Below are 14,783 nucleotides of genomic sequence, written 5' to 3'. Positions count from 1 at the left end.
TTGATGATACCATACCAGGGACGTGAAACCCTAGTTGATGTCCTTGCTCGAGACAAGAGTGCCAAAGACATCAGCAATTTCAGCCAGGGCAACCTTCACAAGCTGCGCAGCATCCACGCCGGGAATGTCCCTATCACCGACAGCGTCCTCAGCGACGATGACATCCCAGCCCCTCTGCGCACCCTGCCTGGCCGTTGTCGAGACGCAGACGTGAGCCTGCAATGTGTCAGTAACGTTCCACGTCGAGCTGCCCATCTCGTTGCTAGACTCACCATGTAACCGACGAGCACAATCTTCTTCCTGCCGGACTTCTCCAGAATCTCCTGCAGGTTGGTGTCGGCGAATGAACCGGGGTGGTGCTTCGTCACAACAGCCTCGCCATCCTTGGGCGCGAGCTCGTCGAAGATCTCGGCGAGCTTCGTGCCCTGGGTGAAGAGAGGGGCGCCGGCGGGCGTCTCGTGAACGACGTGGACGACGGGCGCGTTGGCGGCGCGGTACTTCTCCAGCAGGGAAGAGATGTTGGGGCGCGACGCCTCAATGTTGGAAATCTTGAGCTTGCCCTCGGCGTATTCGCCCTGGGCGTCGATGATGACGAGGACACTGTCTTGGGTGGAGGCCGTAGACGGCGGCACGCCGAGCATGGAGCGGAATGAGGACATGTTGAACGTTTCTTGAAAACCTGACACAGGCAATCCTCGATTGTGTGTTATTTGATGAACAGCAATCCTTCAAATCACGGCGCTCCCTCGAGTTTATATCACTACAGCGGCGTCGTTCGGTTTCGGACTTAGCTGGTAGATGACCCGATGCTACCCCGCAAGCCCCTCCATGGTCGGCGATGAGGTGCTTGTCAAGGTGACGCGCCACATGCACATATTGGAGGCGTTTCTCCATGTCGGGATGCTCAGTCATCAAAGGATTGGTTCGTGACAATGGGGGGAATTCCGCTAATGTCACGCTTCGGTAGTGGGCAAGTCGATGGCAGTTCGCACCATTCCTAAACAGGCCTCATAACCCGAGCTCTGCGTCAACCTCCAGGGCCCCTCTGCGTATCGTTAGCAAAAAACCTCCTTACCAACTCGGCAGTCAAGCTTTGAAATACACCCGCGAAAGGTTCCTTGTGCCAGATGCTTACCGAGCGCACGGGTCGGCAGAGGCCCATGAATTCCGGTGTTCGGGCTATGTCTTTGACTAAGGATGCCTCACTAACTTGCCCTGTTCTGGCAAGGCTCCAGGGCGTTGCCTCTTCCGAGTACAGATGGAAGACAGTAGAATAACTTATAGGGCTGAATTAAGATCTCAAAATGCTGTACTGGGTCCCTGATAACGTTGTCTCTTTCGAAATAGCTGACCAATCCCATGGTCCCGAACATGTGAAGGTATCTTCCGGGTGTCGTGTCAAGCCATCAACGTCCCAGCACGGTCTTCGAATCATATCATACATTTTCCAGCCATTGGCAGCCTGACTCCAAAAGCAGAAAGCGCTGCAGCTCGCTATGCCTAAGCACCCGTAGACGCTTATCATATCCCACGCCTGTTGTATGCCGCGTGTCTGCCATTGAGTCGGTCGTGGTCCGCGCCGGCCTGCGGTAACGCAATGCGAACATCAGGCCACTCATCCGTGGATGGACACTTCTCGACTACGACATGCCAACCGCGAAGCCGATAGCAGCCGCAATCACAAGCCCCCAAACGACGGGGCCAGCATCTGGCGCGTCGTTTTTCTGGACGACCGTGATTGGAGTTGCGTCGACCACACGGTCGACCCAGCCGAAACTCCTTTCTGCCGAGTTGGAACACCCATATATTACTGGTTCCTGTAGAAGAATCTGATTTGATGCACATTTGACTGAAGACTCAAATGGGGAGCAAACATGAGATTCCAATAGGCGGCTCATTTCATCATGATGACAACCCCAGAGGGTCGAATCAAGAGTACCACTACCACAGTCGGGCTTGGATCCAAGCAAGGGCCCGGAAAGTTGACCCAGGGCCGTTGACACTGCTTTCAAACATATAGTATCCGGGCATACTGAACTGGTAGATAGTATGCTTCTGTTCATTGTGGCGCCCCCGCCCAGCGAATGGCAGGCGACTCGAACGCCGGTGTCAATGCTGAATGGCGTTTCTGCCAGCTGCTGGTAAAGTCTGCGGACCCAGCGATAGTCGACTCCAATGTCTTTTCCTCCTTTGCTTGTTGGACAACTGGATATAGGACCTCGTCAGTCGCCCTGTTCAATGCCCAAGGTTGCGAAACCAGACTCGAAGGCCATCCGGACACCCTAGGGGGGGTACGGGCCGGTCGGAACGCTCCGCGGGACTATGAGCTGAAGCTGCTGCAGTGTGTCCTGTTTCTCCGAAAACTGTCGAGACTAAGCTTTGGCGTGGGCGAGCGATTGTCGAGGCTAGCCACGATGGACATGCCCCGCGATACTGCGAAAACGAAAACGTGGCTCAGGGAAGAACCATTTGCCCGGATGAAGAAAGAAAGAGGCAGGACTGCGTTTGTGCGGTAAGGGGGCAAGTAGAGGCAGACGCGCGATGTGCACACTTGACTGGACGGGTCTCCTTCGAGGTGGTCAGATCGTGGTCAGCACTACCTGAGCTGCGACCTACCTGAGCCCAGGTACTTATGTCGGGAGGGCCTCATTCTGCAGCGTTGAGCCGAGGAAGGCGGGTGCGCCAAGAAGCGGCACAGCAGCGAGCAACGAGGGGCTGAAGCTGAGGTTTCGCCAAAAAAAATCATCCTTCAGCTAGGACCAACTGTTCCCCGAGCGACGATGCACAAAACACACGGAAAAAGGACTGTTCTCGTGTAATTGAAGCCAGACGGACCACTTTGTCAGTGATTCAGGCCTCGGTGAAAAAAGGCAGGCAATCTTTCACCGAGCGGATCAGGCAAGGCGAGGACAGACCGAGCGACGTCGCCAAGCAGGCAGGATCAGCTTCGACACGCCCACCTCCCCACGAACTGGACGCTCACGATCTCCAGGAACCGGGTCACATCGAGGCCAAGCTCGGTAATCGCTCAGGCTGCTGATACTGCTGCTGCGCGTGCGGCAGAGATCGCGCCCCCAAGGGGGATCGTCGGCAGTTTCACTAGCCCCGCGAAAGCCTTCAAGGAAAAGTGAGGCAAAGTACCTTGGAATCGAAGATCCCCAGGGGAGAGGGGGAGGCGGGCAGAAGAAAATCGTCACTTGTCACGGCGAGACCCTGAAAATCCAAACGATGCCGTGGCCAGCTTCACATGCGAAACCCCGTTCAGCAGACCCTGAGCACCAGCCACGCACCCTGGGTTTCCTCTGTCACCAGCCCCACTCCTCCCACCGTCTCTCCACGACAATGACGTTGTTCCTTCACACATCGAGGCACCGCCCTCCATCGAGATGGTGAAGCATCCCTCATCCCTGAGCGCCCCCCCCCCAGCAGCAGCAACGAACAATCTGCCCGGCCGTGACGTTCCAGAACGCATCATGATGAAACCAAGCCACGAGTCCAGCAGGGAAGCGAACGGCCACACCAGCCTGAGGAGTGGCTGACGTCTTCTCGCAGCTCGCGCACCTTCCACGTTCAGGTTTCCTGACCCCCAAACGCACCAATCACATCGCATGCCCCGCCACCAGTATGACGTCGGATCGGCGGCGCGCATCAGCCACACCTCGTCAGCGGCCCAGACACATGGTCGGCGGGCGTGATGGATGAGGTGCAAACCGGGCAGGCAGCCGGTCGAGCCAGTTCAGATAAAGAGATGCTTCGTCGCCGTGTTACGGTCGGAATGGAGTCTCTCTAGATCCAGCATCAGACAGAAGCAACATCAAACAACAACTACGACACCCATCCACCACGAAACCCTCGACGCCAACAACCAAACAAACACACATACAAACACATCAAAATGGAGTGGTCCAAGCAGACATACAACTCTCAGTACGAGAAGTGGGTGCCCTGGGCAGAGGATCTCTACCTGAGGTGGTTCACCAACGACAACAAGACATCCTATGCCGCTAAGCGTAAGCCACAAACCCCCTCCCCCTCCCCTTGACTTATAGCTCCCAGACCCCTGGCTAATATCAACCATCAGAGAACCTCGACAAGACCAAGGTCACCGGTATCTCCCAGGTCGACACCCTGCAGGACGGCGTGCACGGCCTCGTCGCCGGCCAGGTCGGCCAAGGCGGTCTCCTCCAGCCCGTCGGCGATCTCGTCTCCAAGGAGGGCGTCAACCGTGCCGAGCGCCAGGGCAGGGACGATAAGGGCAACTACGCCGACAGCAGCATCCCCGGCGCCGGCGTCGCCAACAGCGCGGCTACAGGCCTCGTCGACGGCGGCAAGGCCGTCGGCGGTGGCCTCACCAGCGGCGTCAAGGGTGCTGGCGGTTACGTCGGCGGCCTCTTCGGCGGCGGCAAGAAGCCGGAGGAGGAGCAGCAGCAGCAGCAGAAGAAGTAGAGAGGGTTCCCACTTGATGAAACCCTACGACTGTCATCATGAGCGCAAATATTTGAGCGTTTGCGGTGGTGCCCATTTCCCATGGTTCGGCGCTTTGGATTAGATCTAGTTTCCAACAATAATACCCCTTGGTGTCTTTTTCCCCCCAAAACCATCATGAGATGTCCCCAAACTTGCCATTGTCCTGAGCTCATCGTGGCAACGCTGGCAGAAACAGGATGAGTACATATACGTGCAACAGCGTAACTGATGGCGCCAACCAGTGCAAAGGCCGACTCCGCGCGGTGTGTCTGGGATGTTGCAACCTATGTCCTCGGTCGTTGAACTCCGAGACGCTACACAACGTACGGCACAAACCATGCTCGCGTTAAAATGCACTTTGACAAGGCGACAAAACGGCGCTCCTTGACCGGGTTCTCCGGGTTCAGGCACCGACTCAGGCACCGACTCCGTTGGGCTAGGAGGACCATGCCGGAACAGATGCGAGTGTCGGTACCAATCGCTGTCGTGACACCAGCACATATCAAGATGTATGTATGTATAGAGTTTGAGACATGCGTGTCGCAAGCGGTGTGGACCTTGGTGCCTTAAACTTTGGAGCGTCTATCTGGTAGGCGAGGTTGTACACGTGTGATTGTCAAGTGGCTGGGCAGCACGTCTGCCAGGTGAAGGACAAGCCAAACAATAGTTCAACAGCGAAGACGATAGAGAGTCTTTGCATTTTCCAAGTATGGACCGCTGTTGATGAAGCACACAGCTGGCGTCAATAAAACTGCCCGGTTCTCAGTTCATCGACAATGCCACTTGCCATCCAATGGACCACAGACCAAACAGGCCACCGAGGTTGGCAGCATCAATTGCTACGCTGCAAACCTTCAGTCACCTCCAGAGAATAGGGATCCACATCACTGTCAAGGATCCAGGTCAAACTCAAGCCCTATAACGCATTCAATAGTAGAGCAAGACGTGTTGGCTGCGATCGAGATCGGAGCATGGATCGGAGCCTTTCACACGCAGGCGGCTCTGTGCCCTGCTTGGAGGAGATTTAGCTCCAATAAATCCCACGCGCGCTCCTACTGTGCTGCTAGGAACGGACGCTTGCGACAAGGTGAGACGCGGACCCTCAACTGCGCACGAGCCATATGCGATTTTGCGATCTTTTCCTTGATGGCAAAGTCGCAAAGCAGGTTTTTGATGGAGAGTGAAAAGGACCGACAACGGATGCCAGCCTGATTAGCGGCACTTCCATGCTTCCAGTGGGGATGGTGCAGTGACTACAGCCAAGACAGTCGATTACCTAGCCCAGTTAACTTCTTGCTGACGCGTGCAGCCACGGGTTCGTGAACCTATTCGCGGCTTGGACTCCCGGCACACAGACATATTGTCCTTTGCCTCCCTGGACGTCCACCGATATATATGCTCTTTCTAACTCTGAACCACACATACCCAGTCAGACTGGCAACGACGCCTAAGCCGTGGGGAAGGCTTAGTCACCCTGTCAAATTGCCTCACCCAGCTACCTACACAACGGACAAGGAGCTTGATTCAGCTTGTTTGACCGCGCCAACGGACGATCTAGGGAGTAACACCGCTCTTATCGTGCACCTGCGAACCTGGGGAGGGTGTGATCGTGAAAAGCCACGCGGTAAGTACCATGTAAGTAATGCGAGCCATGGAGTGGGACGCAGTCGCTCCTTCAACCAGTGAAACATGGGTTGCTCAATGCTACCAAAATGCATGACCTAGATTCTCGGCCCCAGTGGTGGCTTCTTCGGGGGATAAGGCCGGCAGCTTAGGCGTGTCCTCGTGCCACCCTGATCGATATTGCAAGCTGAACCGTCGAGAAACTTGTAAACCCAAACAATCAACGATCAATCTTGGACGCTATAGGAGTGGATATTAGCACCAATGCTTGGGCGGCAATATAGCGCCGTCTGATGTCGAGGTTGAGTCTTTTCTGTGCTCCAAACCTTGCGGACGCACACAACGCTCCGAGATCTGTTGTACCGCCGCGGCGCGCTAGGAACCCTAGCACGCTAGAGTGGTGAAGAATGGAAACAAATCCCCCAGAGATGGCCTGACGTTTAGAAGCGTACCAGTATAGTCATGAATGGATATCACCATCGCTCCAATGGAAACTCTAAAAAGGCTTGATGATCGAGCGTGCGCTGACTGACGACGTTGATGCAACGTGACGGAGAGCGTCAGTAACACATCGCCTCGCAAGAAGCTTTGCCAATACTTCTGGAAGTCTCAAGTCGTGGACCTCCGTCAGCCTGTCATTGTCGATGTGGGGTCCCATCCCCGATGCCGAAATGTACAGTAGAGGCAAGGGGAATCTTCCCCTAGTGGTTGGCTTCCGATGATGTGGCTCGCTAATTATGCATTGAGTTACCGATGATGCTCCTCGGTTGGATAGGCAAACCTTTGGGGGCTCGAACAGACCAGTCAAGCATTGTACCATTCGCAAGTATTGCTGACGAGGCCTAGACCTGGCGTCTATGGAGGGGTTACACACAGCCTGGAGAAGATCAGGAGGAGGGGTAACCTGTACCTTCTCGTGCCGGGATTGGATCCGCCATTGACTCCATGAGTCGGCTGAAGCGGTCTGCCTGCAGCTGGCGGAAAACACGACTTTGGGCGAGCTGCGCCACCACGCTGCTTTGCGAAAGGATAGAGTTGCATTTCACTCTGCATCTGCAGCCTTGTCAACAGCTGGCGAGGGGTCCCTGGGCGATTGAGATGGTGTCAGTCGGCCAAGGGGAGCCCATGTTTGGCCCCATCAAGCCAATGGTAGCATCGAAGTTCGAGTGCTGCGTTGTTGACGCTTCCTACGCGAACTTGTAAACAGATCGCCGCTGCAGGTGTCCTTTGCTGTCCTTAGGTCTGGAGATCAAAATGACGGCGGTCAGAGCTGTGATGAGAAACATGTAAGACAACGAAAAGCCAACAGTAAAAGAACGACCGATGCCGCTCCCGGCGGTGTGGCACACAACATATGCGTTCAACCGCTCGCGTCCACCTGGGAAGCAAGCCTGGTGGCTGTTGGTTGCTGGCTGACGATGGTCACCGCCAGGGGCTCTGTTTCGACGACCAAATTTCAATTGCCGTCAATTCGCTGCCAGTGGTAATGTGGGCGGGTGAGCAGCGCCGCAGGTCACACTATTGGTCGCGATCTCGTGCGTTGTGTCTCATCGGCGTCTGCCTCTCGAGGGTGTCGAGCTGTGATGCAGTGCAGCGAATCGTCCCTCAATACCACCCTCTGTCGCAATGGGACGAAGCAAACCAGGGTCGTTCCTTGAAAGAAAGCATGGACGTCGGTGATAAGAAGGGCACATATGGGCCACTGCCTTGGAACGGCTTGAACCAATACTTGCAACTCTGGATCGAATATGATGACTTCTTTCGTCACAAAGCGATGGATGGGTCGGTCGAACGGGCAGGAGATTGACCCAATGCCAGGTGGGATGGTCCAACGTGTCATGGTGCTTGTGTGATGGCAGCATTGAGCCTTTTGCTGCATTGTCAGCCGAGTTTTTGCCAACTGCCCAGACATTGCCGCCACGTCTTGTCAGTGGCAACATCAACGGATGGGAAGAGGTGTGGGCCAGCCGGGCCGGCTATCGTCTTCCCGAGTCGTACGCAGGGACAGAGGGCGACAGCGAACGCTAGGCCATCAGGATGCTGGCAGAGCAGACGGCAACAAGCGTCGCCATGGGCGACGTCCCCGACGGTTCTTTTTGGGGGGGCCGTCATTTTCGTCCCCGAGAGAGCAAGGCTAGCGATTCGGCGTTCCATACGAGAGGAGTACGGGGGGGACAAAGAACGGAAAAGGGACTCGAGGGCGTACAATACGAACGCATTGGCAGCGGGACATAGTGATGGGCGGGACAATCATGAAGAAAAAGGGTCCCCTATGACAACATTCTGGAGTCGACAACTGGAGACAGCACAAGATCAGCAGCGGATCTCTGAAAATCCCCGGCGCCAGCAATCGGGGGCCTTTTACATCAGCATGGGCCGGTCGATTGGCTGGGACACAGTGGGCTCGTTCTTCGGCGTCGTCCGTTCCGACCAATCAACAGGTGCTCGCTGCTGCCCTGTCGAGCCAGCCGAGCCTGCCCTGTCATGCCCGCTTAGCGCACCTGCTCTTGCTCAGCTGAGAAGAGGGAGCCAAGCACACCAACGCACAGGGAACCAGCGTTGAGGGAATTGGGAATTGGGGGGATGGAGAGCAGGAAGGGAGGAGCAAGAGAGCGTGTGGGAAAGGGAAGGACTGAGCATGGATGAACTCGGGCTAAGCCGCTTCAGGGTGCCTTTCTGTCGTGCTTGCCTTTGCCTTTAGGACTCTCCATCATGATCTAGCGGTTACTACCCTATCAGAGATGTAAAGCCCGGATCCCATAGCGCCTGCCCTGCCGGAAACTGAACTGGGGAGGGGGAGGAGGTGGAAGGGGGGGGGGGGGGGCAGGAGGGGCCGTTGGTGACCTAGTGGGCAGCAGGACAGGGCAGCTGTGATGCATCCATCACCCGCGCTCATCCCACTCCGTCACCCATGCAACCTAACCTAACGCCCTGGTTAGTGCATCCATGTTGTCCTGGTCGCCAGCTTGTTAGGTTACGGCCGGCTCCCGCTAGCTGACCTGACCTGACGACCTGAGGGGGGTGTGGAGGGGCTTTGGATGGTGAGGTGCTTGGTGCTTGGTGCTTGGTGCTGCCGCCGGTTGCTGCGTGCTTGGCTTTGCTTTTCTCAGATCATTCTCCATCTCCATCCTGGCCTGGTCTTATTTACTGATGTCGTGCCCACCTCTCCCTCGTCTCGCACCTCCTCCGATCCGCCCCTTCATTTTCTTCCACCCACTCAATCTTGGGATAGAGCCTGGGCAAGACTCTCTTCTTGACCGCCCAATCCACCTTGTCGTTGTCCTCCCACGACCACCCTCGCGGTATCGTTTCACTACGACCCGCGCTTACTCAATAGGGCCTCTCACAGACCCTAATCTCCTTGCTATCCGAAGGTGTTTCCCCGCCACCAGCAGGCATAGCGCTGCTTGAACGCGACCGCGATTCGGATCACTTGTGCACCGTGGTATCCGCGCCTTGTCACCATCACCTTGGCCGTTGTTGTAGGAGACAGCTTGTTGGGGGCAAAAAGGGCACCAGAAAAGGCACCCGAAAGAAGGAGTGGCATCCACCTCGTCCACGCACGGACTGCCGCCAACACCAACACGAACAAAACCCCTCTGCCTCTGCCTGACGACTTGAGCAACCCTGGCTTCAACTGCTGTGCCTCCCTGGTTTCGCATCACCTCCTAGCCATTCGGTTCGGCCGGTTCTTACTGTCCGCCGACCCGCATTCTTCGCCTCACAACCCCTCTCGAGGCCTCTCTCTAGCTCCCTCTCTCTCGTCGAGTTGTAGAGCAAATCACTCCTGACAGTTGCGCCTCATCAACCATCGGTGCTGGCGAGAAATCACTCTTCTGCTGCCTGACGGCACTCGCGATCCAACATCATGTTGGAACCCCATTCGCATAGGCGTCCTCTGGATTCATCCTCCGTCTACAGTCATTCACGCTCTCGAACGACTTCGTCCAACACCTTCCCAGTCCAACAACCCACGCCAATGCATCTGCATCAGCCATATGGGCAGCCGCATCAGCAGTCTTTCACCCGACGTTCTCCCTCGGTCAACACCTTTTCGACCACATCGACGGTCCCGCCCCCGGCCGCCTACCGTACTTCTCCCACCAACGACCTGCGCCGATCAACATCATCCCGCTCTGGCGGCGCTCCTGCCCAGGCAACGGGCTACGTTGCCCTTCTCCGAAAGCAAAAGGCCACCGTCTGGTGCGACCGGTCGCAGTATGAGGATCCTCGCCTCCTAGCCGCGCAACGTGCCGCGAAGCTGCGCGCCAATATGGAGATGGTTGGTGGTCAGCGCACTGCTTCGGGCTCGTCTGGCCCGAGTGGCCGCACCACTACCGGTATCAGCGCGACCGGCAAGGTTGCTGCGAAGATCCGCCACCACGGCAAGCCCGGTGTTGTTGGATATGCTCCAGGCGAAAACCACATTGGCGTCGGCGGTGTTCCCATGCGTCTCAGCGCCACCGAAGTCGAGGCCGAGAGCAGCGACGACGACGATGCGGCGGCGGCTGCCGCGTCACGGCTGCACCACCGCAGAACGGGGAGTAGTGGACGCAGTAGCACAGCCAGCCGACGTGGACTCACGTATCGCACTTCGGGTGCCAGCAACGGGCCTAAGTGGAGTCCCGGCGACACACCTGAGAGGACTGGCAGTATCGTCGAGGAGCGACCGGGAGGAGAACAAGTTCTCGGTGACGCAGCAAGCGAGAAAGCCAGGAGCATGGCAAGTGGAAGCAGCGGCGAGCGGGCAGACGCTGTGGGCGAGCTTGGAGGTGGCAGCAACCCTGCCGCTAGATTGGCGAGCAATTCGCTCATGAACTCGACAGTGACGCGCGAGAAGAGCGTCAAGACGGTGGACGAGCTGAGGAGGAGAGGCAGCGTCGATGAGCGCACCAGCTCCCTCAACACAACTGGACGGCTGTATATCGCCAATCCTGATTAAGAGAAGCAGGCATTGGTGGGCGGGGACGTGTCACTTTCGTTTACTGGAGATATCCTTTCCTTCCCGTTTTCTGGCTTTTACTTTGCATTATCCGGCGTTGGCAACTGGGGGGAGGGCGGAGGATGATACCATGCGGGTCGACCTGCCGAACTGACTACATTATGGTCACTTATTCTCATTACACACACATGTATACCTACAATCGCTCAACGTCTGATTTTTTGTTCTACAATGCTGCGCCTGCGGAACAAAAGTAGTGACCACAGTCAACCAAAACACCATAGTTTACGGTACTTGGGGAGGGTCGCGGGGTCCTCTTGCTGTGGCAATCGTTCATTGAGAATATTCATTGATGCACGCTGCTAGCTCAGAGGAAGTCGTTCTCACGAACGCCACCTTTGGCACAGATTATTCTGGAACGCGATCAGCGCAACCACCAGCCAGAGAGACGCGCTTGTCTGCTTCGGGGACAGAGTGCTAGCGGTATTGCCGACACCTTGAGGCTGTCTGCGGTCAGCTCCAGGCGTAGAGGCGAGTCAGTGCTGCTGCACCCGCGCAGGCTACGTTGCATCAGGGCTTGAACTCTGTCGCCGCTTTGGGACGAGATTGTAAGCGTGGGCTGCGGGGAAGATGGGTGGCTTGATTGAGGTCGAGGCATGAACTCTGTCTGGACCTCTTGAAGATCGTGTTCGTACTGCAATCTGGGTGAAATTGCCCGAGATACCTAGTTACCACGGCCTGTTACATGTATGAAGAATATCGAAGTCTGATAGTTGGAGCCACGCGACCACAGATCTCAGGCCAGTCTCAAATGAGGGGCTCACTCGACCAGGGCTCGAACACTAGACTGCAAATGAGGGATCATACGCTCGTTCATGATATATATGTAGATACGATATAGGCACATCAAAGAAGCCAAGAAAAGTCAAATTCAGGAGCACCGCTATGTCTCGCATGCAATGCAACTGGCTGCTCACCGATTCTCACCCCTGCTTGTTACTTACCGGACTTCCCGGGTGTTGAGAGACCTAGGTCATCAGCCTACCAAAGCGGAAGGAAGGGTCTTTCCCCACCTCTGAGCCACAGCCACAGCCACAGCTGGCACAAGTCCTGGGTCTGGTACACGGACCACTGTCAGCCCAAATGGCCAGACGCGACCCCGGCTGTGGAAGACGCCAGATGGACGCGTGTTTCGCGTCAAGGAGGCCAGGGTCATTATTGTTCCCTCATCAACGGCCAACCACTATAACGACGATACATCGACCAAGAGGCAGGACCGACTGCCAACCTTCAGCCAGTATCGTCGCCAAAGTACGAATGAACAGCAGGCTTTCTCATCATAGCCAGCAATTTCTGCTTTCTGCTTCGACCTGATACCCCCCTGTGTTTCTCCCTCATTCGACCTCCTGATCGCCGACAGTCTCGAACGAAGTCCAATCGATCACGCTCCATCAAACCTGATCACAGTGACGAACCAAAGCCAAAATCCAACAGCATTTTCATATTCAAGCTCGAACAATTGTGCTACAGGCGCTGACATTCGAATCGGTCTTTCACCCTCAAGCGCTCATCAACCTCTCGACCATACACGTGCTCGGTTGCGTGTGCAATATCTGATCCTATTTCCCATTTCAAAGCATACTGGAGCGAGTCTGCCGAAATGCCGATCACCGACTTCTTCAGCGAGCGTCTGAAGGAGAGAGACCCGAACATCCTTAAGAGAAAGTCGGTCGAGATCTCCAACAGTGACGAACAGAACACCGTTCAGACATTATGCAGTGCCAGAGCTCGATCAAGGAGCTCTTCCCTCAGTTCTATCGCTAGCGACGATTTTAACCAACTCGAGAAAGGTGAGCGGTTCTTCGCTGGATCAATCGCCAGGTGCAGTGTACTGACTCCTGTCTCCTAGAAGCTTCATCGACCCCCAAGAAAGCCAGATTCCAGTCGTCACGCCTGACAGCAAGCCCGGGCTCCCTCACAGATGCTGACTCAAGTCGCAACTCCCCTTCCCCAAACCAAACACCAACAGACATAACGTCCTCTCATGATTCCAAGAAGCAAAAGATGGCTTCCAGTGCTCCGGGCAAGACAGCCACCCTAACGAGCGCACCAAGCAAGCGCAAACGCATAACACCAGCCGAGAAGAAGGCACAAGAGGACGAAAAGGAGAAAAAACGAATTGAGCGAGAGGCGAAACGCCGCGACATCGAGGAGAAGAAGGCAAAGGCAGACGCAGAGAAGGAGGAAAAGAAAAAAGACCGCGATGCGAAGCGGCATAAGAAGGAAGAGGAGGCCCGCAAGGTCGAGGAGGAGAAGGCCAAGAAGGCGAGGGCACAGCCAAAGCTAAACATGTTCTTCAAGACGCCTGCCACTCCCAAGACGGAAACACCGGCGTCTGAGACCGCCGTCAAGCCCGCCGTCGAACCAAAAGAGGATGGAGCCGAATCTCCACGACCAGCGAAAAAGCAGGCTACAAAGTCAGAGTACGAGAAACTCTTTAAGCCGTTTTTTGTAAAGACGGATGTTGTTATGGCTTCCAATCCCTTCGCTATGGATGAAGACGCGATCCAAACAAAATCTCGCCGACTCGATGAGTATATATCAGCAAACGACAAAGCCGCCACCAAAATATCTTTCGACCCGGTGAATGTTTTCCAATTCGTCAAACAACCTGCAGCACGCGGCAGGATCCACGAGCCCGTTCAGTCTATTATCGAGAAAATGAGGGCGGCTGCAGCGCTCGCCGAGTCAAAAAGCAACATCGATGAGCAGGAGGCCATCAAGAAACAGACACGCGAGCGCCTTTCCAGGATTCCAATGAAGGTCCTCTGTTTCCAGACAGACGTGCGTCCACCATACCGAGGAACAATCACGCTCCAACCACACACTGCGGGGTTCCAGGCCGTGCGCAAGATTGCTCGCAAACCAACAGCTCGCGCCATGCCCGTCGACTACGACTATGATTCGGAGGCTGAATGGGTTGACGAGCCCGGCGAGGACCTTGACCTCGATGATGAGGAGGAAGAGGATCTGGATGAGGGTGACGAGGTAGCCGGCCTCATTGACGACAGTGATGCCGTCGAGCATACACGCTTCGCAGCCAGCACACTTGAGCCACAAAGCACCGGCCTCTGTTGGGAGAACCGCAAACGTCTCGGACCCGTGGCAACAACCTACAAGCACCGCTTGGAGTTCATCGTAGGCGGTACGATACCTCGCCCCCTGTACAGACCCTTCATTGAAACTAACGCATGTAACCAAGATCGACTGGAACGTAACCACGGACTAGACCCCTTCTCAACAGCCTATTGGGAGTCTGAGGCCCCAGCCAAGGCCAAAGCGCCTTTGGTCGACCCGACGGCAACGGCGGCCGCCGTCAAGGGCGACGAGGAGGCCACGAAGCAGGTGCTCGACGGAATCTCTGCCGCCGATCTCCTCAAGATTAAGAAGGCAATTGTGCGCAATTATGAGACGACGCCACGAATCTCTCGCCTCGGCATGCTGGAGACCCTCGCCGCTAGTGAGGTCGACGGGATCACGATCCGCGGCAAGAGCATCACGAGGCAGAAGGTGAAGCAGCTCCTCGACGTCATGACGGAGCGAACGGGCGGGAAGAAAAATGTGGCTGTGCAGTGGTCTCTGCGTCAGGGATTCGAGATTTGACGTGGCGCCGCCGGTAGCCCGTGTGTATATCAGGATGAGAGAGGTCGGTGGAGTTTATGAACCAGACGGGCCGCTCGCCGTGACAGCA

General features: G+C 56.1%; 4 protein-coding genes across 4 annotated transcripts; 3 read left to right on the top strand and 1 right to left on the bottom strand.

Moving 5' to 3' along the window:
* Window positions 1-30: 30 nt before the first annotated feature.
* Window positions 31-659, bottom strand: D7B24_002190 (uncharacterized protein; the record flags this gene model as incomplete). Its single annotated transcript, XM_028636404.1, has 2 exons — window positions 31-216; window positions 273-659. 2 exons carry the CDS (start codon window positions 657-659, stop codon window positions 31-33), a joined length of 573 nt encoding a protein of 190 aa, XP_028497738.1.
* A 3,236-nt stretch (window positions 660-3,895) lies between these two features.
* Window positions 3,896-4,446, top strand: D7B24_002189 (uncharacterized protein; the record flags this gene model as incomplete). Its single annotated transcript, XM_028636403.1, has 2 exons — window positions 3,896-4,010; window positions 4,082-4,446. 2 exons carry the CDS (start codon window positions 3,896-3,898, stop codon window positions 4,444-4,446), a joined length of 480 nt encoding a protein of 159 aa, XP_028497737.1.
* A 5,512-nt stretch (window positions 4,447-9,958) lies between these two features.
* Window positions 9,959-11,032, top strand: D7B24_002188 (uncharacterized protein; the record flags this gene model as incomplete). Its single annotated transcript, XM_028636402.1, has 1 exon — window positions 9,959-11,032. One exon carries the CDS (start codon window positions 9,959-9,961, stop codon window positions 11,030-11,032), a length of 1,074 nt encoding a protein of 357 aa, XP_028497736.1.
* A 1,660-nt stretch (window positions 11,033-12,692) lies between these two features.
* D7B24_002187 (uncharacterized protein) lies at window positions 12,693-14,695 on the top strand (the record flags this gene model as incomplete). Its single annotated transcript, XM_028636401.1, has 3 exons — window positions 12,693-12,882; window positions 12,942-14,237; window positions 14,295-14,695. The coding sequence occupies 3 exons, from the start codon at window positions 12,693-12,695 to the stop codon at window positions 14,693-14,695; spliced, it is 1,887 nt and encodes a 628-aa protein (XP_028497735.1).
* Between the last annotated feature and the right edge of the window lie 88 nt (window positions 14,696-14,783).

The sequence above is a fragment of the Verticillium nonalfalfae genome (genome assembly GCF_003724135.2).
Source record: "Verticillium nonalfalfae strain VnAa140/NRRL 66861 chromosome Unknown scaffold_15, whole genome shotgun sequence".
NCBI lineage: Eukaryota > Fungi > Ascomycota > Sordariomycetes > Glomerellales > Plectosphaerellaceae > Verticillium > Verticillium nonalfalfae.
This window is presented reverse-complemented; position numbering and strand designations above follow the sequence as displayed.